This window comes from Phoca vitulina, unplaced genomic scaffold (genome assembly GCF_004348235.1).
Source record: "Phoca vitulina isolate PV1807 unplaced genomic scaffold, GSC_HSeal_1.0 scaffold49, whole genome shotgun sequence".
Taxonomy (NCBI): domain Eukaryota; kingdom Metazoa; phylum Chordata; class Mammalia; order Carnivora; family Phocidae; genus Phoca; species Phoca vitulina.
Window position 1 is genome coordinate 8,433,987 of NW_022589752.1, and position 26,857 is coordinate 8,460,843.

A 26,857-nucleotide genomic window follows, 5' to 3' on the forward strand; every position below is an offset into this window, starting at 1 on the left:
AAGTCTTAGTTAACATCCATCACCACACATAATTACAATTATTTTCGTGTGACAAGAACTTTTAAGACCTTACAATGCCTTTTATGTTAACTTTCTGAAGATTAAGCATTTTTATTCTTTAAATAATTCTTGGGTGCCTGGGTGGCTCAGTCAGTTAAGCGTCTGCCTTCAGCTCAGGTCATGATCCCAGAGTGCTGGAATCAAGTCCCACATCAGGCTCCCTGCTCGGCAGGACTCTGCTTCTCTCTCTACCCCTCCCCACTGCTTGTGCTCTCTCTCTCTCAAATAAAATCTTTAAAAAAATAATAAAAATAAAAATAAATTTCTTTTTCCAGCATTTTTTCCCTAGTATTCTATACCATATTTAATAAAAATGGATAATTTTCTCTGGGTCTTAGCAATTTGTTATCACCTGGACACGATTCTGTAATATATGACATCTCTTCGGCATTCCTAAATGAGTAAAGGTGCACAGAGTTGTAGTACCTTACAAACAGAAGGCACTGGGTAAAATGAGCACTGGATGAATCCAGTCAGAATTTTCTATGCCATTCCACTTCTATGACCATTTGTAATTTAGAATTAATAATAACTGCTAAATTTTAGCAGCTGTAGTCCCCACAAATGGGATGAAATTGGCAAAGAACAATCCAATTCACAGAATACCCACAAATTTTCACTTTATCCAAAATTAGCTTCAACCTCTTGGCAAAACCATTTCAGAAGTTATTAGACAAACAGCAGGAGGCAGAGAGTGGTAGAGGCAAGTGCTCAGACAATTACAAATGATTACCCCCTTGAATAATTAAGAGCTGATTCAGGAGATATTTTTGAGTTGAAAAAAAAAAAGAGGAAATAGAAATCAGAGGAAAAATTTTTTTGAGTTTGCTTATACTACAGATTTTGAATTTATATTGAATAAAAAGACTTTTAAATATTTTCCAAATAATTATGAACAATTCAAGGGGCCAAGTACATGCATGCAATTCTCATTATCCCTCAGGTACGTGATTATAGTAGACTCCAAAATAACATTTTACTTTTCCTGTTCATACCCTCTTAATCAGAACGAGGTTGTCAGTGTAAAGGAAGATTGTGCTCATGGACTGTGGAAGGGTGGGAGGCCAAAGGTATAGCCGATCACATAAAACTGAATCTGACTACACTAGTGGCTGGACAGAGGGCACAGGGTGGAAGTCAACCAACAGAAGAAGTTTCACTTCGAGTTTCCCCATCTCTCCCACAGCCCTGCCACCCAGGTCAGCAAGGAGACAATTCACACTACCCTTTGATCCTGTGTGGCAACGTAAGATGAAAACAGGAGAGCAAAGAGTTGGGTTTTTATTTTTCTCTTTTGATCCCTGCTCTTTATGTCAGGTGCTAAAGCACATGAAGTATAAATTTCTATATTTAGCTCAATCAAAACTCAAGATTTCCCCCATTTAAAAACAGAGAATCAACAGTGCTTCCTCTCAAGCCTGACGTGACCTCTGAATCCAACTCTTTAATTCTGCAGATGAAGAAATTCAGGCCCAAGAAGTTAGGCGACTTCCTGACACCTGTTCCCAATAAGCATCATCAAACAGCCTGGTGGCTTAAAAGATTTTTTGCCTCCCATTTTCCTCATCTCCAACATCAGTAGTTTCCTTTAAATAAAGTAAGAGATGAAGTCAAATCTTGCTGAAGACAGTATTGCTGCCTACAGCTTTCTTTAAATCCACATCATTATATACGTATCTGTAGTCTCTAGGAAAGCAGAATGTGTTGAAAGGCTTAGGGGGAGAAAGTAGGTCACTGTAATTCAAATGGATGATTCAGTATCTTTAAAAATGGAAGAAAAAAATTCACTAACTTGCTAATCTAAATGTTAGCCAACCAACCTCCCACCACTTACATTGTGTGCTGTGTTCTTCATTAATGCCTTCCTGCTATCCTTTTCTATCCTTCTTCTATAAAAGAGAAAATGCTACATCTGGGAAATTTTAAAGCTTGTTATGCTCATACAATCACTGATGATCTGAAAGGGTACGGCAAGGTGCATGTTCCAGCACCACACTACTGGCCTGTCTTCATGTTTCCATGAGTCTCTCATACCCTCCCTATGACTGCTTAGATGGGTCCAAGTTGGGGCTTTGATTATCACAAAATGAAAACAGGATTAACTTGTGTTATGAAGACTTAATGAAGAAAAATCAAAAAGCCTTTTTTCTAAAACAAAGAACTCCATACAATAGGGCATATGGATAAGTCACTTTTTAAATATTAATACCATTAAACTAAAAAATTATTATCAGAAGAGCTCAAGAAATTTTATATACACAATAAGAAATATACTTGACTCTCAGTTTTACATTGTTCTAGGACTAGAAATATTTCTATATCTTAATTGATCAATGCTGCTCACACATTCATGGTAAGTTATCACTTCTAGTTAAAAATGAAAAACATGGGGGCCCCTGGGTGGCTCAGTCATTAAACGTCTGCCTTCAGCTCAGGTCATGATCCCAGGGTCCTGGGATTGAGTTCTGCACTGGGCTCCCTGCTCAGCGGGGAGCCTGCTTCGCCCTCTCCCCCTGCTCATGTTCCCTCTCTTGCCGTCTCTCTGTCAAATAAAAAAAAAAAAAAAAAAAAAAAAAAAAAGAAAAAAAAGAAAAACATGGGACGCCTGGGTGGCTCAGTCATTAAGCGTCTGCCTTTGGCTCAGGTCATGGTCCCAGAGTCCTGGGATCGAGCCCCACATCGGGCTCCCTGCTCAGTGGGGAGCCTGCTTCTCCCTCTCCCACTGCCCTTGCTTTTGTTCCCTCTCTCGCTGTCTCTCTCTGTCAAATAAGTAAGTAAAATCTTAAAAAAAAAAAAAAAAAGAAAAGAAAAACATTCCCTCAAAAGAAAGGCAACAAAGACTTGAAGTTTAATCATTTCTTCTGCCATGAAGCTTTCCTATGTCCCTACCCTAAAGGCATTCTGATTTCCTCTGCATATATACTTAGTTCATTCATTCCTCTTACTTATTTTTTTAACCTGTTATATTTGTAAATGACTTATTTTGGAAAGCAGAAATTATATCTTATTTATCTTAATGTCTCTTAATGTATCCTACACTGCTAGTGTATGAGACCACTGGTGAATGAATGAATAAGGCTCAAGAAGATGGTCATTTTGTGGCACCCCAAAAATGTACACAGGAGGAGGAGGTATCCAGGAATGTGAGGCCAGGGCAGCTCTCTCCATGCTTAGTAAGAGATACAGTTTCTCAATGGCTGAAGTTAAACTGGCAAAGGGTAAGCCAGAGGAGAATATTTAAAATATTCCCACAGAGGGCCGCCTGGGTGGCTCAGTCAGTTAAGCGTGTGCCTTCGGCTCAGGTCATGATCCCAGGGTCCTAGGACCGAGCCCCGCATCGGGCTCCCTGCTCAGTGGGAAGCCTGCTTCTCCCTTTCCCCGTGCTTGTGTTCCCACTGTCACTGTCTCTCTCTGTCAAATAAATAAATTCTTAAAAAAAAAAAAAATTCCCACAGAAAAAATAAAATAAAATATTCCTATAGAATCTCAGGGTAAGATACAACAAAAAGAAAGTGGAAAAGCAATTCTAATTTAGTGTTTTGATTTTTTTGCCACCATTTACTGTAAAGATAAGCAAGAATGGGAGAAAGTGAGGTACTATTCTCTGAAATTCATCCTCAGTACTATATCCTTCTACCATCACTCTCCCCACCCCAACCCCTCAAGAAACAATATAACAAAATGGCTACCTGTGCCTATCATTTTAGAACTATGGGGAAAGTAAGTGGGTGGTTAATTATAAGTCTATGTACTTACATTAGTTAGCTAACTAAAATCATACCTTCTTAAAATAATCATTTTGTAAACTTATCATTTTTATAACTATTCTAAGTAACCCTGTCACTATTTTTTTCTTTTTTTCACTATTTTTAGCTATTATTTTATTTTACAGTTTTCAGGGAAAGGAGGGAGGAGGTGAATATTATGAGTGAGTATATTTAAATCACTTTTAAAATGGCTTTTTTTTTTTAAAGATTTTATTTATTTGACAGAGAGAAACAGCAAGAGAGGGAACACAAGCAAGGGAAGTGTGAGAGAGGAAGCAGGCTTCCCGCTGAGCAGGGAGGCCGATGGGGGGCTTGATCCCAGGACCCTGGGATCATGACCTGAGCCAAAGGCAGATGCTTAACGACTGAGCCACCTGGGTGCCCCCAAAATGGCTATTTTTATACTTACTTTTCCAAAATTATGTGAAGTTGATTATTTCATCTCACTGTAAAATGTTACGAGCACAAAGTGACCTGTGTGCATTCTAAAGATAAACAAACTTAAAAATTCTGAACGCTCTTGCAGCGATGTCTGTGATTTTCTCATTTTCTACTCATTAAATCAACAGTCTTTAATAAATAACCTGGGTCAGCTGTGAAAATAGCAGTGCTTCTGTATAGAAAATATATGTTAGTATATCATTATTTTAGAAGAAAATGCTAACAGCTGACCCAGGTTATTTCCTGTTATTCTACTCTTTGAATAGATGAGCATGTACACTTATTAAAGAGTATTGATTTAATGAGTAGAAAATTAGAAAATCACAGACCATTGCTGCAAGAGCGTTCAGAATTTTTAAGTTTGTTTATCTTTAGAGCCAGAGAATACATGCTGACATGTAGAGAAAAAGATTTCCCCACTACAAAAATATCTAGGTGGCATTTAAAAACTCTCAACAATTATAACTCATGTAAAAATGGAAATATAATATTTATACACCTAAACATATTGTCTTATAAAATATCATTTGATGAATATACAAACAGACCAGATACTCAACAGGAAACTAAAACATGTCACTATTTAAGTCCTTAAACTTAAATTGCATTTAAAATAGATTTGACTATTCTTTCTTTTTCCTTGAAAATTTAAAGGATTACTTCTTTGAACCAACAAGATACTTAGATTAATCTAGATTAATCTAATAAAAGAGAAAACAAGAGAGTTCAGGTAATAGAGAAAAGAGATATACTGGGGAGGCAAAAGTAGACACGCATAAACTCAGAAAGAGCAAGACAGCTTAAATATGTATTTTATATGATCTGAATCAAGCTATTTTCCCCTGAACAAAAATGTTAATTTTGGTAGGGAAACATTCATTGGAATAAAGTAAGCAGTGGATGATTACATGAATCATTACTGGGTACAATGGCTGTGGCTTAGTGTGTTATTTTAAATTCACTTATTAAAATGAGAACCTCTTTGGGAAATAAGAACAAATAAAAGCAAAGCACAGCATTGAAGACTTTATTAAGAAAGGTGCTAATTAAATAGCTAATAATATAAAGTCGTTAACTACTTAATGTTTTGTAATAGGCCATGGCACTCTCATCAATATTTCATTTCAAAGGTTTTACATTCCATTTCTGAGTACCATTAACGACAGCCAAAAACTAGATTCAAAATGCTTCCAAGAATTCCTATTTTCTTCTTAAACAACATCTGAAAATACAACACACAGAAAGCATAGTAACCTTAAGTGGTCTAAAAGCTAGGGGTTAGAATTTTTATCTCAAAAAAAAAAAAAAAAAGAATTTTTATCTCAATCACCTAGTCAAGTTGACGTTTAGAAAAAGTTAGTAACTAACTGTAGGTCTGAAAACAAAGAATATTAAAGTATTTGATACTTCCATTATCCATAGCTTGCTGAGAGATGTTACTTTTCATTTGATGGAAGTCAAGAATCAAATTCATCTCAATTAATACAATGACTTTAAAGAGTTTAATGATGTGAAAACCTGGGCTATACTGTTTAAAAGCAGAATTTATAACATGAATGGGGGAAAAAGAAATTAAATGTTATTAGAATAATTAAGCAACTAGACCACGCTACTGTTGTTCCATCTTCACAAATTAAAAGCTGTGAAAATTTGTCACTGTCCTGTTTGAACCATGCTGAATTAATGACTAGTCATGATAACCCTCAGAAGTCAGGATCTGTGCTCTATGGCTCAGGCTCTACCCTAGCCCTACTCGGGAGATTCAGGACGGTCAGAGACACAGTTTGGACAAAGACAATGCTGTCTAACAATAAAGTGGCCTTGACCTAAATCAACAAAGAGCAAATGCTTTATCACTCATTATAAGTTTTACCTCTTGAGGAAGTTCTAGTTTAGAACGGTCAGTTCCTTCTTTTGACTGAAGGCCCATCAGATAAGGGACAGGAGCATCAAGAAAATGTAGCAGAGAAGCAGGGAGGATGGGCACATAAACATGCTGCCATTGAAATGGGAACAAAAGTGTGGTGATGCCTTCCGCCACAGTCATCAAGCGTTGATAATCTGTACAGAACAAGGAAAAAAGGAGGGGAAGATTCCAAATAAAAACATAATCACTGCATTAAGCTTGAAAATACTAATTTCCATGAAAAAAATCTTGTTGTAATAAATGTTTCTTTATGATCATGCAGAAAATAGGTCAATTCTATCCCAGCATAATTAAAGAGTTCAATGGTTTCACTTGAATGGTACTAAGGGGTATGAGTAGGTGGGAAACACTATCTTATTCTTGCTTCTCAAATCACCAGTATGTAAGTTTACACTCCCTTAAAATGTGGAGGAAACAATAACTAATAGAATTGCTCTTGGCATGTAGCCCATCGAAAATGTACCAGGATATTGCTACTGATTACTTTTTGTATACATGCATATCAATGTAATTCCCAATTCAGACGCTCTTTTTTTCTTGTATATATGATCATGGTTATGGCCTATGGTTATCCTGATTATATTTATTTTAGCCTTCATTTTGTGGGTTTAAGAAATCAAACAAATATATGCATTCATAATCATACTTCCTATATTTAACCCCCAACTACGTAACTATCAAATCTGGAAACAAAGTGAAAGTTACCTGAAAATTAAAGGTTGATTTTTGTGTTTTTGTCACATGAATTAATCAAAATTACAAACTGCTAACAATATTAAAGTGCCCTCCCCATTTTATTGCAATATAATTGACATATAACACTGTATTAGTTTTAGGTGTAGGACATAATTATTTGATATATGTATATATTGCAAAATGATTACCACAGTAAGTTTTGTTAACATCTATTATCTCACATAGTTACAAATAAAGTGCCCTCTTAAACCACTCTGCCATAGAGGTGCTTTATTCATTATTGTCTATAAACCTCATTTAAACCTTTGGAGGCAGATGTGTTTAGAATTCATTTATTTTTTATAAAGGTAATATTGTGGGGTGCCTGGGTGGCTCAGTCGGTTAAGCAAGCATCTGCCTTCAACTCAGGTCATGATCCTGGAGTCCTGGGATTAGGGTTCCCTGCTCAGCAGGGAGTCTGCTTCTCCCTCTCCTTCTGCTCCTCCCCCAGCTCATGCTCTCTTTCTCACTCACTCACTCTCTCGCTCTCTCAAATAAATAAATAAATAAATAAATAAATAAATAAATAAATAAAAATTTAAAAAAAAGGTAATATTGTGCATATAGCATATACATGAAATATCTAGGGCAGCACCCTGTAATAAAACACATTAATATTTCTGCAGCAAACTTTATGAGTGTCCTAATAAGACAGATAAAGAATTTAAATAGGGTCACTCTGGTTCAGGTCTTTTTCAATAAATGAGTTATAAAAAGAATCTTTTATTTTCTGAAATTTTTTGGATTTGAAAATTGAAGAGAAAGGATTATGGACTTGTAATTTTGCTCTCATAGAATTCACTGGACACAAAAACAGTTAAATCTGGGGGAGTAAGATTTGGGGGAAGTCTTTTTAAAAAGGTTAAAGAAAATGATCAGATGCTATTTGGTTCACATCAACCCAAAGAACACCTGACCAAACATAAACAGGATGTTTTCTGCTTAAAAATCTTTGTGTTGTTTTATAATTTGTATATAACTACCTTTAATAGTCTACAGTGGGATTCTGGTAATGAATCATCAGCTATCCATAGCCAAGTATACTTAGAAGTTTCCTTATGTGATTCACTACTAAGACTTAAATTTTAGGGGGTGCCTGGCCGGCTTAGCCGGTAGAGAATGTGACTCTTGATCTTGGGGTTGTAGACTTGAGCCCCACGTTGGGTGTAGAGATTACTTAAAAAAATTCTTAAAAGAAAAAAAAAGACTTAAATTTTAGGTGAAAACCTGTTTATAGGAATACTTTAAAAACACAAATACCAGGGGGCCTGAGGGATAGGGGTCAGACATAGGAACATGAATAGCTGACCAAATTACCTCAGGTGGGGGACATGGACACACAGACACATGAACATGAACAAACACACACACACCAGCTGAGGCCCAGAGAACATGAATAGCTGACCAAATTACTGCAGGTGGGGACATGGACACACCTGAACACGAACATGCACGCTCACACACACACCAGCTGGGACACACATGAACATGAACACACACACGCGTACGCACACACACACACATACACACACACCAGCTGAGGCCCAGAGAAGCTGGGCTGAGAGAGCTGGTACTCTGTGGAGATGGGGTGGTCAAAGGAGATCAAATAATCAGCTACCTACCACTTTGCTGGTCAACAGGCAGATGTTTGAGCTATAGGAGATGGGGTCTTTCATCACACAGGTAGGGGTGGGGCAGCTGACCTGAAACCCTGAAATCTGTTAAATGTCCCTGTAACTGTAGCTCTGAACTATGACAGGACTCCATAATGGCCTTGCCCTGTGGGCTTTTTTCTCCACTGTGGGCTCAGTAAGGACAGAGTGGTACCCATTTGCCCATAAAGCACAGGGCCTAATTTATAGCAGTACTGATCAAAATTTACTGACCACCCCCACCAAAATTTTCTTTTTTAGAGAGAGAGACTGTGCACAAGCACATGTGCAGGGGAAGGAGCAGAGGGAGACAGAGAGAATCTCAAGCAGACTCCACGCTGAGCACAGAGCCTGACGTGGGGCTTGATCTCATGACCCTGAGATTATGACCTAAGCCGAAATCAAGAGTTGGATGCTTAACCAACTGAGCCACCCAAGCGCCCCTACTGACCAAATTTAATGATGCTACCCAATGTTATAATTTTCTCCTCTTATTGTAAAAGTCCTAACAAAACACAAAAAAATAAGGGGTAGGAATGCATGCAAATAGGAAAAGGCCAAATTCAGGGAAATGTCTAAGATGGCCACCCATTTCAACCAAGGATTGGAGTCTTTTTTATTTTTGTAACTTTGGCACCTTATCCCAGTATCTGACATATTAACAGATGTTCAAATTAAAAAAAAAAAAATTTAAAGATTTTATTTATTTGAGAGAGAGAGAGAGAGAGAGAGCGAGCGAGCAGGGGGAGGGGCAAAGGGAGAAGGGAAGCAGGCTCCTCACTGAGTGCGAAGCCAGAGCCTGACATGGGGCTGGATCCCAGGACCCCGAGATCATGACTTGAGCTAAAGGCAGATGCTTAACTGACTGAGCCACTCAGGCGACCCTCAAAATATTTTTTAACAAATAAATGAATTAGTGGGATAAGACTACATAATTTTGCTGGATATCCACAACTTAAATAGACAATTGGTTAGATTTCATCCACAAGAGACTAAAGAACTAATTTTTCAGTAGGAGAAAATGTAACTACTCAGACGAGAAACTACATTCAAAAATCACATTTCTTGGATATTCATATATTCAGTTAATTATCTACATGCCCACTTATAAAGAAAATTCAAATATCCATTTACTAAGCCATGGGATACTGTTCATTACACAGAGAATTTTTTACCGGGACGCCTGGGTGGCTCAGTTGGTTAATCGACTGCCTTCAGCTCAGGTCATGATCCTGGAGTCCCTGGATCAAGTCCTGCATCGGGTCCCTGCTCAGCAGGGAGTCTGCTTCTCCCTCTGACCCTCCCCCCTCTCATGCTCTCTCTATCTCATTCTCTCTCAAATAAATAAATAAAATCTTAAAAAAAAAAAGGATTTTTTACCAAGTAACTTATTCTAACTATGTTTAAGTAGACCGTGTAGGGATCAGAACTACTGTTTAGGAATAATTATCAGATCTAAACATCTTTTTCCTGCTTTATATTAAAAATGTGAAGATTTTAATAGTGAAATATAATGCAGGTTTTCCAAGGCCCTTCAGAGTAGAAAAAGGGCTCTCAGGAAGCCCCCACAGCTTTTTGGAAGTGACTAGAGAATTAAAGCACATTGTTGCCCTACTAGGAAGATGTATTCCACATGTCACTCCTGAGGTTTGAGGAAAACAGAGCTCATTGAAAAATTAAGAGAAAGGAAAAAAAAAAAAAGGGAAGAAAAAGAAAAATTAAGAGAAAGAAAAAATTAACTTCATAGCCACCTTATTTATATATTTTATGATTCGACTATTCAAAATGTACAGTATGTACTATGTAGATGGGCTGTTAGAAAAATAACTTGATTGTTCTGGTATTTATTTGCTAACTTTAAAAAACTGCTATTAGTCAGGGTGCCTGGCTGGCTTAGTCAGAAGGGCATGCGACTCTTCACTTTGGGATGATGAATTTGAGACCTACGTTGGGTATAGAGATTACTTAATAAAAACTTCAAAAAAATAAAATAAATAAAAATTGCTTTAGTTTTACTGTGGGTTTCTACAGTTTTACTGTTGTAAAAAGTTATAGAAATAAACTATTATCAGGGGTTTTTTGGTACTGCTGAAGATTAGTTTTCTAAGACAATCACTTCCTTAAAAAAAGTCAATGTTTCTAATTTAACTAGTTTCTTTGAAAAAAAAGCAGTAACACTAAAATCTAGGTTTTAAAAAAGAATTAGTTTTTACACAACATTAAATGGGAAAAAAAACTACTTAAACTACTTAAGTAATTTAATGTAGGGGGATATTCTTCCTCCAATCCCTTACCCATTTCTAATTTATGAATACCTTACTTAAGAATAATGTTTGTTTGTTTGTTTAAAGATTTTACCTATTTATTTGAGAGAGAAAGAGAGAGAGAGCGTGTGTACCGCACACATAAGTGGGGGGAGGGGGGAGGGGCAGAGGGAGAGGGAGAAGTAGGCTCCCCACTGAGCAGGGAGCCTGGGGTGGGGGGAGGGGGTGCTGAGATCATGACCTGAGTCAAAGGCAGCCCCTTAACCAGTGGAGCCACCGAGGTGCCCCTAAGAATAATTTTTTTAAAAAAAGATTTTATTTATTTACTTGAGAGAGAGAGAATGAGTCGGGGGCAGAGGCAGAGGGAGGGGGAGAAGCTGACTCCTCGCTGAGCAGGGAGCCCGATGCAGGACTCGATACCAGGATCCAATCCCAGGACCCTGAGATCCTGACCTGAGCTGAAGGCAGATGCTTAACTGACTGAGCCACCCAGGAGCCCCAAGAATAATGTTTTTAAGGGGTGCCTGGGTGGCTCCATCTGTTAAGCGTCCGATTCTTGGTTTGATCTCATGGGTCGTGGACTCTTCGCTCAGCAGGGAGTCTGCTTGAAAGAATCTCTCCCTTTGCCTGTCGTCCTGACCTCCCCTCCCTGCTCGCACGTGTGTGTACAAGAATGCACTCTCTCTCTAAAAATAAACAAATCTTTAAAATAATAATAATGTTTTTAAGGAAAAGGAGGAATGAGAAGATTCATTTGGTTAAGAAATAGTAATCATTTATTCTATCAATGCTCTTCAGTCAAAAACCCCAGAACACACCTGTATTTGAACAAGTTGGGTTTACTACTCCTTATGGAGAAGGAGTGCACACACCCTGGGGATCTGTGGCATGTCTTTGTAAGAGGGTTTAGAGATAAGGATTAGGAATTTGGGCTGGGTTTGGATAATTTTAGGAAGAGTATAAAGAAGTAGAGACTTGCTTTGGATTAGGTACTGTCACAAATCAAGGCAATTCTATGACAGGGTATCTCAATAAATCTGATCTATAGGGAAGGCAGATTAAGGTGGGGTTAGAATGTATTTGGTAAGGAAGTGAAGCAGCAGTTACTAATTCAGCGAGAGAAGAGGATGTTTGGTATTTTGTGAGGTACACAGTGATCTTGCTTGAAGCGGAAGTTCCTGTTAGACTATTTATATTCTATAGAACAACATGGCTCAGTCATGAGCATCAGATCAGTACGCAATAACAGTGAGCCCTAGTTTGAGAACTAGATCAGTTCCTGGATGTCAGGGGCTACTTTAGTATTTCTTTCTCAATTGTAAGCCAGATATAGGTGAAAGGCTCAAGACTGTTAGCAGTCTGATCCTGTGCCACTTACATATTTATTGCCTCTCAGCTCCAAACTCACTCAGCACATGGTCTACGATAATGGACTAAACTAAGCATTCTCTTTTACAGTGAGCACAATGTTAAACTTTGCCAGTAGGAGGCGATGCAGAGACACTGCAGGAGGAAGGAGCTTCTCTTCTCGGTTCCAGTGTACAACTGCAATGTTTTGTTTGTTCTTGTTCCTGTTGCATGGTTGAGCAGTGGTGTGGTCATATGAAGACATCTGGTGGGTACTTCCCCAGCCATATGCCAAGAGGAAGCAGCCTCAGTGACCGGGCCAGTGGTCACCTTCCCATGGCCCCTCTAACATGGATATTGTACACTCAGATCTCACACCCACAATGGTGTCCTGACAATTTCTGTGTGCCCACTCACCAGCCGCAGCTCACTTGTACCTCAGAGGTTTGTTTCCCTTTGCCCATCGACTCTGGACCAGGCAACCCACTGACTTTCTCCCCCATCCAATGGGCCGCAACTGGACTGTCTTCAATGAGGTATGAACCTCAGCCTTGGGAAATGGGCCACCCTTCCAAGTTTGTCCTTCCTTGGGTACCTGTTAAAGAGTTTTATTCATGGCTTTATACTTACTTTCTATTATAGCTTAATAATTCTTATGACATTCCTCTGAATTACAGATATGGTTTAATCTGTTTCCTGACTGGAAGGTCCAGGGTTTTAAGCAGTCAAATCAAATCTCTAGCAGCTTGGCTACTTTTTTTTTTTTTTTTAAAGATTTTATTTATTTATTTGATATAGAGAGAGCACGCGCAAACACGAGCAGGTGGAGCGGCAGGCAGAGGGAGAGGGAGAAGCAGGCTCCCCACTGAGCAGAGAGCCGGACATGGGGCTTGATCCCAGAACCCTGGGATCAGGGCCCGAGCCATAGGCAGACGCTTAACCAACTGAACCACCCAGGCGACCCAGCTTGGCTACTTTTTTTTACTGTTGGTGGGAAAAATATTCAATCTCAGAGAAAACAAATTCTTCAAGTAATGGCAAGTAGCACCTTGGGCTCTTTTCTTGCTTTGATTATGGAAAACTTGCACATGGAGAGTGAAAGTAAATTATCCACTTTCCCCTCTTCTACTAGACATTGAAAGACTGATATACATGGTTTGTATTTCCTTCAGCACAATTCTCCCACCTGCTTGGGTATTCTAGGTCTATTCTTTCCAGTCTGTGTTCTCTACAAGACTGGTTGAAATGCCACATCCTTTTTTATAATGCAATTACTTAGCAGAAACAAGACAATTCTTTTTAACTGAATCAAAAAATAAAAGAGCTTTCTTCTTTAAGTATGTTTTGAAAACTTCAATTTTAGGAAAATTATTTTTGTTTGATACTCAAAGTGATGAATGAGTAAAAGACATTATTTTCATATTTAAGACATGCCTCAGGCACAGCATATGAGGCTCTTCCTGACTTGGTCCTTTCCTGACCTCATTTCTTATCACCACCCTATACACAGTCAAATCATTTGCCTGTAATTCATTCACTGAATCTAACATGTTTTCACAGGTTTCTTTGCCTTTGTATACACTTTTTCTCTGTCTAGAAGGTCTCTTCCTCTTTCAGTGCTTGGCTGAGTTCCACTTTTTCCTTACTGTACCATCATCTGCCAGAGAGCGATGACTATATTTTTAATCTCAGAATTTCCAGTACTTGGTATAGAGCTTACACATAGTGAGTGGTCAATAAATGTGTGTTAAGAAATGAGTATGTTAGTGTCTAAGGCATGTAAAATAAAACTATTTAGACAATAAACAGATTATGCTTTACCACATTATACAGAATATACTGTCAAAAATTTGCTAGCAGCAGCTTATGTGCAGACCCTGTGAGGGCCCTGCCTCCACCGTCTCAGGCCCTGTCTAGCCAGCAACATTGTGGAGAACACGGTCAGCCCCACCAGGACAGCTGAAGGGCCTGCAGCTACACCTGACGTAGGGGAGCACAGGACGAGTAGTGGCACAAGGCAACTCCACTGTCGGCTGGTGGCTCAGTGTCTGAGGAGGAGGCCATGTCTAATGGGATCTGCATACTGCAAAGCGCTGCCGTTAGAGGCATGAGGCTGGTGGTGGCCAGCACACCTTTGATGAACAGCATGATACGGCTAGAAGATTACACACCTACAGTCCTGGGTGCTGTGACTGGTCACCACCTGTTGTTGCTGGCTTTGAAGCCTCCAGTGCATGCATAATTCGGCTCATCTCTCTGGCTCCAGAAATTCATCTCAGATATTGCCAACAATGCCCTACAGTACTTCAAAATGAAGGACACAGCTTCTGGAAGCTCCCAAAGCAAGAGCTAGGATTACAAGTTTTCTAACGATAGAGAACTTGACCCTTGACCTCAGCAAGTATGTGAAGAAGCTGCACTACATTTCATTTGAGCCAACTAAATGTACCTGTTTGTCCCCCTGTCCCCACACTGACCTGTTTTCATAATAAACTACTGTAACAGCAACAAAAATTGCCTAAAGCTCACAAAGACATCACAAAAGACAGAACACAAATCCAAATCAACATAAAAAAATTCAACCTCCAAAATTCAATGGGTGAAAAATGAGCCACATTTTGCTTATCATGTTCACAAAGATTTAAAAAGAAAATCACAGCAAAGGTGTGGAGAAAAAAGTATCTTCATAAGTTGCTAGAGCTTTCTATTTGGCAGTATTTATCAAAAGCTTAAAAATACACAGATCATTTGACCCAGCAATTTTGATTCTGGGAATTAATCATCTAAGTATATAAAAACGTAAGTACATGATGTTTTACATATAAAGTGTCATTTATAACAGTAAACTATTTGTAATACCCTAAATACCTAACAAGAGGGATCTGATTGTTAACAGTTATGGCTAGTCATATAACTGGATATACTAGAGCAATTAAAAGCACATCTATATTATTAACATAGAAAACCAAATCGTCTTTGGCAGCAACTATGTATTAAGAACTTGCTGAAATTCCACTTCTGGGTATATGTCCAAAAGAACTGAAAGAAGAAACTTGAAAAGATATTTGCACATCAATGTTTTTAGTACCATTATTCACAGTAACTAAGAGGTGAAAGCAACTCAAGTGTCCATCAATAAATGAATGGATAAACAAAATGTGGTATACATGGGGTGCCTGGGTGGCTAGTCATTAAGCGTCCGCCTTCGGCTCAGGTCATGATCCCAGGGTCCTGGGATCGAGCCCCACATCGGGCTCCCTGCTCCGCGGGAAGCCTGCTTCTCCCTCTCCCACTCCCCCTTCTTGTGTTCCCTCTCTCGCTCTCTGTCAAATAAATTAAAAAAAAAAAAAATGTATACACACACACTGGAATATTATTCAACCTTAAAAAGGAAGGAAATCCTGACACATGCTACAACATGGATGAACCATGTTGGTTCACTGAGGCGAGTTCACCTATGTTGAGTGAAATAATAAGCCAGTCACAAAAAGACAAATAGGTGATTCTACTTAGATAAGGCATCTAAAGTAGTCAATCATAGAAATAGAAAGTAGAATGGTAGTTGCTAGGGCCTGGAAGGAGGGGGACATGGGGAAGTGTCCAACAGGTATAGAGTTTCAGTGTTACAAGATGAAAAATTCTAGAGACTGACTGCATAACAATGTGAATATACTTAATCCTACTGAACTGTTCACTAAGAAGTAATTAAGATGGTAAATGGTATGTATTTCTTTTTTTAAAGATTTATTTATTTTTTTAAAGATTTTATTTATTTATTTGAAAGAGAGAGACACAGCGAGAGAGGGAACACAAGCAGGGGGAGTGGGAGAAGGAGAAGGAGGCTTCCCGCTGAGCAGGGTGCCTGATGCGGGGGCTCGATCCCAGGACCCTGGGATCATGACCTGAGCTGACGGCAGACGCTTAACGCCTGAGCCACCCAGGCGCCGCTTATTTATTTATTTTAGAGAGAGAACTTGGTGGGGGGGGGGTGTCGGGGCAGAAGGAGAGGGAGAGAGAGACTCTCAAGCAGACTCCCCGCTGAGTGCAGAGCCCAACTTGGGGCTTGATCTCATGACCCTGAGATCATGACCTGAGCTGAAATTAAAAGTCGGATGCTCAACCAACTGAACCACCCAGGTGCCCTGGTATGTACTTCTTTAAACACAATTTTTTAAAAACCTACTAAATCAGGGGTGCCTGGGTGGCTCAGTCGGTTAAGCATTCTGACTCTTGATTTCAGCTCAGGTCATGATCTCAGTGTCCTGTGATCAAGCCCCATGTGGGATTCCATGCTCAGTGGGGAGTCTGCTTGAGATTCTCTCTCCCCCTCTGCCCCTCCCTCCCACGCATGCTTTCTCTCTCTCTCTCTCTCTCTAATAAATAAATAAATAAATAAACCTTTAACAACTTGTTAAACCTAAGCTATATGAAAATAACTTGTGGGCAAAAGAATCCACAAAAAATGGATAATTTATGAGAATAAATAATTTGAATTTAACTTAAAAACGATGTTTTATTTGATGTTAGATGACTTTTAAAAAAGCATACACATGTTTCAAATAGGGTTTGCAAAATAGGTAATGAACCAAGTATTCGTTGAGAATTGCTTTTTATTAAAAAAATTTTAAAAGATTTTATTTATTTATTTGAGAGAGAGAGAGAGAGAGAGTATGAGCAGTGGGGAGGGTAGAGGGAGAGAGAGAAGCAGACTCCCCACTGAGCAGGGAACTCAATGCAGGGCTTGATCCTAGGACCCTGAGATCATGACCTGAGCCAAAGGCAGACACTTAACCGACTGACCCACTCAGGCGCCCCTAAAAATTTTTATTTAATTCACAATTTTAAGTGTAAAAAGTACGTTAATCACAAGTTAGCCATGACACTCTGGTAGAGCCTCCAAAAATCACTGGCAATGGATTGACATCAGGCATTTTTAAAGCAAATTATTTAAAATGAAAATATGCTTCTCTAGATCTATTCATTCATAAGAATATAATTTTCTAATACCCATGACTACCTGTGAAAAGTGCTATCTCTTACTGTTTCAACAGATGTTAAGAGAAAAAATAAAGTATCTATGTATGTAACTGTGTACTTAAATTGTTTAAAGTAGATTAAATGGGTAAGTGTTGGCAAAAGAGAAAAGAGACATGGATTATTTTCCTATTTTATATTATTAATAGTTAAATTATGCCTAGCAGTTGTTATATTCTGTAATAGTTGACACAATCTGTTCATTTTAATTTTAGTTCAGTGATCTTTTTCAAATACTTCTATTAATGGCAGTATGATGGACTAGAGCTCCTAATCTAAACTAAAAATGCTAAATAAAATAATTTTAAAACACCAAATTCATGAATATATGGATTTGCAAAAAGTAAGGGAAGACGTCATTAGAGGCCAGGAAAAAAAGGGGGACAAGAGTCCAGTGTGGTAAAGCTGAAGTGTCTAGCTCTCTTTGAGGCATATACTAATCCAAGGTGGTTAGAGCTTCAGTTTTATTTCTGTGCATGTTGGGGAACAAAGTCCAAGAAGGGCTGGGATTCAGACAGTAGATCCTCTTGCATAAAGCCAGGACCTAAAACAGGAGAAACCTCAGGGAAAAGGGATCGGGAAAGGAAAAACAAAACAAGAATAATAAAAGAAACACTGTACTGCCAGGAAAGTTGTCTGTCCTGGCCCTAGCTCTGGGAGGGAGGGGGAAAAAAGCCCCTTGAGAATTTCTATCTACTGGCCAGCTTTTGGGTAAGTTTAGGGCCCAAACTCATGCTATCTGTATGGCCCAAAGAAACACAAAGGTGAGAATTTTGCTGGAGGGGATGCGGGTGGAGGGCTGGGGTAACTGGGTGATGTAATGAGCACTGGGTGTTACATAAGACTGATGAATCACTGAACTCTACCTCTGAAACTAATAATACACTATATGTTAATTAATTGAATTTAAATTAAAAAAAAAAATGAAGTAGATCTGGCGTGGAGCCTACCTAAAAAAATAAATAAATAAAGTAGACCTGTGTTGCCAGTGAACTCAGATGCTTGGTGAAAGAAAATATAAATCATTCCTGGAGGAAGAAACCCTCAATCTTTAACCCATCAGATACTGAATTTATCTGATAAATAATATAAAATACGTATGTTTAATGTTTAAAGAAATTAAAGAAAGAATTACGGAGTAAAACTGTTTTAGGGCCACTGAAGTAAAATGTCAAAGGAAGGATTAACTACAGATTAAACACAGGTAAAAAGAGAATTAATAAGCTGGGAAACAGATACAGAGAAATCACCCAGAACGCAGCAAAAAGACAGAGACACAAAGAGAGGTTGAGAGATACGGAAGATGGAGTGAAACAGATTAACAGGTTTAATTAAAGTGTCAGGAGGAAAAATAGAAAAAAGATGGATGGAAGTAATACTTAGAAAGATGGTTGAAAATTTTCCAAAAACTACTGAAACACATTAACCCTAGATTTCACAACGAATCGCAAGCAGAACAAATAAAGAAACCCTCATCTAGATAAATTACAGTCAAAATATAGGTCATGAAAGGCAAAAAGAAAATCTCTCATATACAACCAGGGTGAAAAGACAGAATTCCAGCCAACAGATGACAATTAGGGTGACTGATAGATTACTTCTCAACAGCTACCCTGGAAACCAGAAGATGGTAGAATCTTATTCTCAAAGTGCTAAAAGAAGGAAAAAAACCACTTTTAACCTAGCATTTAATCTCTAGTAAAATCATCTTTCAAAAACACAGGCAAAAGGAAAACAGTTTCAGATGAACAAAATCTCATTGAAAATGCCACCTCATTTGGGGAATGTCTAAGGATATACTTTAGGAATGAGACTGATCCCAGAAGAACTATTTAAGATACAAAATGGAATGTGAATTTTTAAGAAAGCAACTGTGGTATTTAAAAGGAAACCACAGGGGTGCCTGGGTGGCTCAGTCAGTTAACCATCTGCCCAAAGTCTTGGGATCGAGTCCCACATTGCGCTTCCTGCTCAGTGGGGAGTGTGCTTCTCTCTCTCCCTCTGTCCCTCCCCCCACCCGCCCCGCTGGCACTCTCTCGCTCTTTCTAGCAAAAATAAATAAAATCTTTAAAAAAAATTTAAAAAAAAAATGAAAGAAAAAGAAAACCACAGATCTAAAATGGAGTTACTTACTTATGTACTAGACCATGTCACCAATCCTGGGGCTTAGTACCTAATCTAATGACAGTCTCAACCTCCCCCAGAAATGCAGTCTTAACTGGTCAGTCTGGAATTTCCTGGTCAGCACTGGTGAGGTAATCCACCTAATAAGACCCTTTTGTCCCCATAGGAAAGTGACCTCACCCAAAATAGTCCTTTTTCTGTTTATGACTTCCTTGTCCTGCCTTTAAAAACCTTTCCCTTTCTATAGACCTTTGGAGCACCCCTGTACTTGCTACGTGGGATACTGCCCAATTCATGAATTAATAAAGCCAATTACATCTTTATAATTTACTTGGTTGAATTTCTGTTATTTAACAGTGGGTAAAGTTAAACAAAACCAAGTGTATAAAATAAAAATGTCTTACATCAACTGTAGCAAGTAAGCTATGATGGGGATGACTGGAATTAAAGTATTTTACATATTAATATTTTAAACATTCTGATTGACATAAGACTAAGTGTTCATGTTAAAATTCCAAAATTTACCATTAAGAAAGGGAAACAGAGTTTATAACACCTACATTAATTAAATGGAAAAAACTGCAATGAGAAGAGAGAAGGCACAAATAAACAGTATTCAGAATAAAAAGGGAGACAAAACTACAGATAGAGCAGAGATTACCAAGAAAAGGGAATATTAAGGCCTTCGGCAAAGAAGTTGAAAGCTTTAGAAATTTGTTCCTAGAGAAAATATAAATGAACAAAAATTGATTCAAGAAAAAAAAATTAAATTAATTCAAGAAGAAATAGAGGAGCTTCTGGGTTGGCAGACACACTGAGGTGTTGTGCCTGAAGAGCAGCATGGAAGCTCTTTGCCCACCCCCCCAATACATTTCTTACAAATCTTCCATTTGCCTGTTTCTGAGTCATAGGTTTTATAATAAACCGGTGACCGTAAGGAAAATGCCTTCCAGAGTTCCGAGTCGTTCTAAGCGAATTACTGAGTCTAAGTGGTGGGTTGTGTAAACTGAATTTGGAGTTGGCTAGACAGAAATGAGGGTTGCCTGGACACCCCATTTGTAGCTAGTGTCTGAAGTGAAGACAGTCTTGTGGGACCAAATCCCTAAACCTGTGGAGTCTGGTGTTAACTCCAGGTAGTTAGTATCAGAATTGAATTGAATTGTTGCGCACTCAGTTGGTGTGGGAACTTACTGGAACTTACTGAAAGAAGCTCTTGTTCAGTGTCAGGAAACACCTATCATTTGGTATCAGAAAATGTGGGATTCACTAGAAAGGCCCAGATTCACAGAAATATGTGGTTTGGGAAGAGAAAGGATGGAAGTATGGGGGGATGAGGAAACTTTGATTCGTGAGTGGCCACATGGTCACTAAGGGTGTGGAACAGCAGCTGAGGTAAGTTACTGAAGGTAAAAGTTACCAGTGGAATTTATAGATGAATCCAACTCCTGGGGAACTGGCTCATGGGATGCCTGAGGAAATGCAAACCAAAAAGAAAAAAAATGAAATACACAATCCCTTCGTTATTGTTATCTATAATAACAAAAATAAAATTAAGGGAGTGCTAGTCACACCTGATGCTACACAAAGCTGAGCTTCTGCCAAGTAGCCTTAAGGCTGTCCCAAAAGGGAAAAATTATGTGAGGACAACAAAGAGCACTTCTCAGACCTCTGGTCACTCAAGTTTGTATGTAGGGCAGGGCAAAACCAAGAAGCTACTAAAACCAGGGGGCATAGTGTGAAGGAGCTATCTCATTTTGTAGATCGGTATCAACTTCTTGAAGAACCTTTTCTAAAATGGATTGAGAGAGTAATTCAGGAATGGTATCTTTGTTTTGAAATGCTGCAGGGTAGAAGAGCATGTTTGGGTTGATGCAAGACCCACAGCTAACTATAAGAGGATCACAAGTGGCTATCCATGATCCACACACATAGCAGGTTATTCCTGAAGGAACAGATAGTCTGGTGGACTGGATAAAAGTCACTGTAAAGTCTGTTTATCCTGAGGAATGGGGACTGCCTGACTCCCTCTATAAATACCAAGTGGAACACCCCAGATGAAGCAGTTAATAGGCTTCACATGCAAGCCATGTAGGATTAGCTTTATAATAACTGGGATACTCACCCACTGAATATGCCCATTACCAGGTGATGGTACATGCTGGGGGCCCCTTCTGCATAGGTACCTCATCTTATTACCACAAAATCAGTCAGAGAAGCCTTACCAAATTTGCGATCTCAGCTGTTCCTCATGAATCTTAAAAGGTGCTAATAAAAATATTAAGTTAACAAGAATATGTGGAGAGGCAGATGGGAGAGTCAAGGGACTTTTCCCAGCAAGGTGGAAATCTTTTAAGTTATTAAGAAATAGGGGTGAATATTCAAAGCAAATATTGATAGAAGTGAAACAAAGAGGAAAAGGAAAAACGAGTGTCAAGTGACTCATTCCAGCAGGGTGTAAATCTTTAGATGGTTACTGAAAAATGGGATGAATAAAACAGACACTGATGCGGCTGAAACAAGGTCTTAGTAACGGCACTCTCTAAGGCTAGATAGACCAAAGGAACCCCTTGTTGGTACTCCTACATTAAAAGACACCAAACAAGTTGGGCCTATTTACTCCTGTTCGGAAAAATTTAAAATGTGGGAAAGGCAAAGACTATAATGAGAAGCCAGACCTGGAATCGTATAGGGCAACAGTCGGAGAGAATAATCAAGACAAAGATCAACAAGGGCACCTGGGTGGCTCAGTCAGCTGAGTGGCTGACTCTCGGTTGTGGCTCGGGTCATGATCTCGGGGGGTCCTGGGATCAAGCCCCATGGGGCTCCATGCTCAGCTGGGTAGTCTGCCCCTCCCCCCACTCTCACTCAAGTGCTCGCTCTCTATCGCTAAAATAAATAAACAAATCTTAAAAAAAAACTAAAGACTGACAAAACGGCCAAGGTCTCTTGGCTCACCCCCTTGGGGAGACCCAAAACCTAATGCACAAGAGTGGGGAACATGGTTAGTGGGTGAAGAGAAGTTTCTGAGACTCCTTTACACAGGAGCCTCACGTACTGTGGTACCAAGACCCTTTAGTGAAGTCTTAATGTGGGCTACAATTAGATTGATAGAACATAAAGAGTTTTGAGGTTGAAAGCATTAAAGTGGAAGTTTGGGTAAAAATTACAATGTTTAAATAGGCTTTACTTCAAGCTACATATTTAATGCAATCCCTATCAAAACACCACCAGCATTTTTCACAGAGCTAGAACGAACAACCCTAAAATTTTTATGGAACCACAAAAGACTCCAAACAGCCAAAGCAATTCTGAAAAACAAAACTGGAGGCATCATGAGTCCAGATTTCAAGCTATATTACAAAGTTATAGTCATCAAGACAGTATGGCACTGGCATGAAAACAAACAGATCAATGGAACAGAATAGAAAACCCAGAAATGAGCCCACAAACTATATGGCCAACTAATCTTCGATAAAGCAGGAAAGAATATCCAATGGAAAAAAGACAGTCTCTTCAACAAATGGTGTTGGGAAAACTAGACAGTAACATGCAGAAGAATGAAACTGACCACTTTCTTACACCACACACAAAAATAAATTCAAAATGGGTTAAAGACCTAAATGTGAGATGGGAAATCATCAAAATCCTAGAGGAGAACACAGGCAGCAACCTCTGTGACCTTGGCCACAGCCACTTCTTGCCAAGCACATCACTGGAGGCAAGAGAAACAAGCAAAAATGAACTATCGGGACTTCATCAAGATAAAAAGCTTCTGCACAGCAAAGGAAACAGGTAGCCTATGGAATGGGAGAAGATATTTGCAAATGACATATCTGATAAAGGGTTAGTATCCAAAATCTATAAAGAACTTATCAAACTCAACAACCAAAAAAACAAATAATCCTGTTAAGAAATGGGCAGAAGAAAATAAAATCTTTAAAAAATAAATAAATAAATAAAGGGGCGCCTGGGTGGCTCAGTCAGTTAAGTGTCTGCCTTCAGCTCAAGTCATGATCCCAGGGTCTCGGGATCAAGCCACACGTCGGGCTCTCCGCTCAGTGAGGAGCCTGCTTTTCCTTCTCCCTCTACCTGCCCCTCTGCCTACTTCTGACCCCTTCCTCTCTCTCCATCAAGTAAATAAATAAAATCTTTAAATAAATAAATAAAATAAAATAAATAAGACATGACTAGACACTTTTCCAAGGAAGACATCTAGACGGCTAACAGACACATGAAAAGATGCTCAACACATCACTCATCATCAGAGAAATACAAACTGAAACCACGATGAGATACCACCTCACACCAGTCAGAACGGCTAAAATTAACAACACAAGAAACCAATAGGTGTTTGGTGAGGATGCGGAGAAAGGGGAACCCTCTTGCACTGCTGGCGGGAATGCAAACTGGTACAACCACTGTGGAAAATAGTGTGGAGGTTCCTCAAAAAGTTACAAATAAAACTACCCTACAACCCACCAATTGCACTACTAGGTATTTACCCAAAGGATACAAAAATACAGATTTGAAGGGGTACACACACCATGATATTTACAGCAGCATTATCAACAAGAGCCAAACTATGGAGAGAGCCCAAATGTCCATCGACTGATGAATGGATAAAGAAGATGTGGTGTATACACACACACACACATACACACACACCAGAATATTACTCAGCCATCAAAAAATTGAAATTTGCCATTTGCAACAATGTGGATGGAGCTAAAGTGTATTATGCTAAGTGAAATAAGTCAGAGAAAGACAAATACATGATCTCACTCATATGTGGAATTTAAGAAAGAAAACAGATGAGTATACGGTAAGGGCGGAAATAAAGGCGAGAGGGAAACAAACCATAAGAGACTCTTAACAACAGAGAACATACTGAAGGTTGATGGAGGGATGTGGGTGGGGGATGGGCTAGATAGGTGATGGGTATTAAAGATGGCACTTGTTGTGTGAGCACTGAGTGTTGTAAGTGATGAATCACTGAATTCTACTCCAGAATATGTTAACCTTCACCTGAATGTTTTATGGGAATGGATATTTTGTATGACTGCAGAACACTTCCCCCAAAAGTAAAACAGAAAGCACATAAATTGCTCTTCAAGCAGTATTAACTGGACATGCTACATGGGGATAAGACTGCCTGAGCCTGCACAGTGTAGAAAAGCAGCAGAAGTCCTGGTATGGACAAATTCTACACCACAGCCCTATGTGCACAGCATAGACTGAGACTATGGCAAAAATCTGTGAGCACCTCCCAGTGATGAGTATTGGGATGTTGGACTAGAGAACTCCCATGAGAGGCAATTACTAGCTTGCTTACTGGACATTAAACTGTTCCTATGAATGAAAGACATAAAATAATCTTGAAATCTGGAATACTCATGATGTCTTAGGTAATGCTGGAGAAGGCAATGTTTAGATGAATTCCAAAATCAAACGGAAACTGTTTATACAGGATCTTGTTACATGGAGAATGCAAGGAGGAGATAAAGAACCAGGAGCCTCTTTTCCCATAGGACTCACTCTGGAATGTGTAAGGAGTGCCAGATTCTATTGTCACTTGTAGAATCCTGAGATCTATCTGTACTGGAGCTGAACCTAAGCTGTGCCCTTCCAAAGGCAGAAGCATCTGGGTTTAAATAAAAAGAAGGAGGAATAGTAGCTGAGGGTAAAGGAAAGAATAAATGAGTTAGGTAGTAAGGGAAATCCCATATACATTAATACCTCAAAGAGGCTTAGAGCAAGAGATAATATTGTCTCTTAGCTCAATTATACCAGATGCCTTGAAAGATGAAACCATGTATTGCTTAGACCACTACTGCTTTTGGAACCTGACAAGAGCAAATGAAAGTCTGCAAACCTGAGTGACCTCAGCCTGGGAGACATTTTCATACAATAAGGATGATGGACTGAACTACTGTTAATGACTGAATGGGACTAGTAAGGACTAGTAATGTGCCAGCATCTTTTAACTATCAGGATTCTTTTGCTATACGGGATCCATGGTCAAATACCGGGGGGGTAGCCTGTGGTATAATAAAACATATTTGGTCTTTGTTTACAGGTGATGGTAATGGTGAAGAAGAAGGAGGAAGAGGAGGAGGAAAGAAGGTAGAAGGAGGGGGGCAGGAAGGGAAAGAGAAATAAAAAACCTAAATAAACTATTAAAGAGACTGATCTGGTACCTTACATCTTCCCAACAACACCAAACAGTTTATAGACAAGTTCTCTCAGTCATGGAACAAGTAACCACACCCTTAAATAAAGTTATCTCTATCTTCCAGAAAAAAACAGAACATTTTCCAACTCAGTGTATAAAGCTAGAATAACCTTAATTCCAAAGCCAGACAAGATAGTACAAGAAATGAACATTATAAGTCAAATCATTAAAAAACACAGATGCAAAAATTCTAATAAAAATATTAGCCAACTAGGGCGCCTGGGTGGCTCAGTTGGTTGGGCGACTGCCTTCGGCTCAGGTCATGATCCTGGAGTCCCGGGATCGAGTCCCGCATCGGGCTCCCTGCTTGGCGGGGAGTCTGCTTCTCCCTCTGACCCTCCCCCCTCTCATGTGCTCTCTCTCTCTCTCTCAAATAAATAAATTAAAAAAAAAAAAATATTAGCCAACTAAATCAAGCCATATTTAAAAATTAATAATACAGCTTAACCAAGTAAGGTTTATCTCTGGAATACAGGGATGGATTTTTCACCTTATTTAGTGATCAAAAGGAGAAAAACATCATATTACTTGATGCAGAAAGAGCATCCAATAAAATACAACATGAATTCATGATTTTTAAAAACTTGAACAAACTAGGAATAAAGGGAACTTCCTTAACCTAGTACAAGGTAGTCACCAAAAACACTACAGCAAATGTTATACTTTATAGTGAAACATTAAGTGTTCTTTTTAGGGGCACCTGGGTGGCTTGGCTGGTTAAGTGTCCAACTCTTGGTTTCAGCTCAGGTCATAATCTCAGGGTTGTGAGATCAAGGCCCCCCACCTTGTGCTCCATGCTGGGTGTGGAGCCTGCTTGAGATTCTTTCTCCCTCTTCCTCTGCCCTGTCCCCCCCCCCCCCCCCCCCCCCCCCCCCCCCGCAGTCTCTCTCTCTCAATAATAAAATCTAAATAAATAAAGAGATAGATAAATGTGCTCTTTTTAAAAGCAGGAAAAAGACAAGGATGACTGCTACTATCAATTCTATTCTATACTGTACTGGGGAGCCTAGTATAGTAAGGCAGGAAAAAGAAATAAAGTGAGAAATATTGGAAAAGAAGAGAAAAAACTGTCATTATCTGTAATTATCTACTATTGTAAAACTTTACTGAGAGACATTAAACAAGACCCTTAGAAACACAGATACATTTCATGGAAGGGGAAACTCAGTATTTTAAATATATCATTGTCCTCAAATTAGATTCAATGTAATTCCAAACAAAGAAGGTAGATTTATCTGTAACACAGCATTATCTATGTTACAAAGTTCTAATGA

General features: G+C 39.0%; 1 protein-coding gene across 4 annotated transcripts in view; it reads right to left on the reverse strand.

Annotated features, from left to right (window-relative positions):
* Positions 1-26,857, reverse strand: part of DENND5B (DENN domain containing 5B) — a 190,003-nt gene that overhangs the window by 68,643 nt on the left and 94,503 nt on the right. For all 4 annotated transcript variants that reach the window (XM_032432830.1, XM_032387461.1, XM_032387462.1 and 1 more), the window contains one exon: positions 6,142-6,329. In XM_032432830.1, the coding sequence (XP_032288721.1) occupies positions 6,142-6,329 (188 nt within the window). The remainder of the gene's footprint in view (positions 1-6,141; positions 6,330-26,857) is intronic.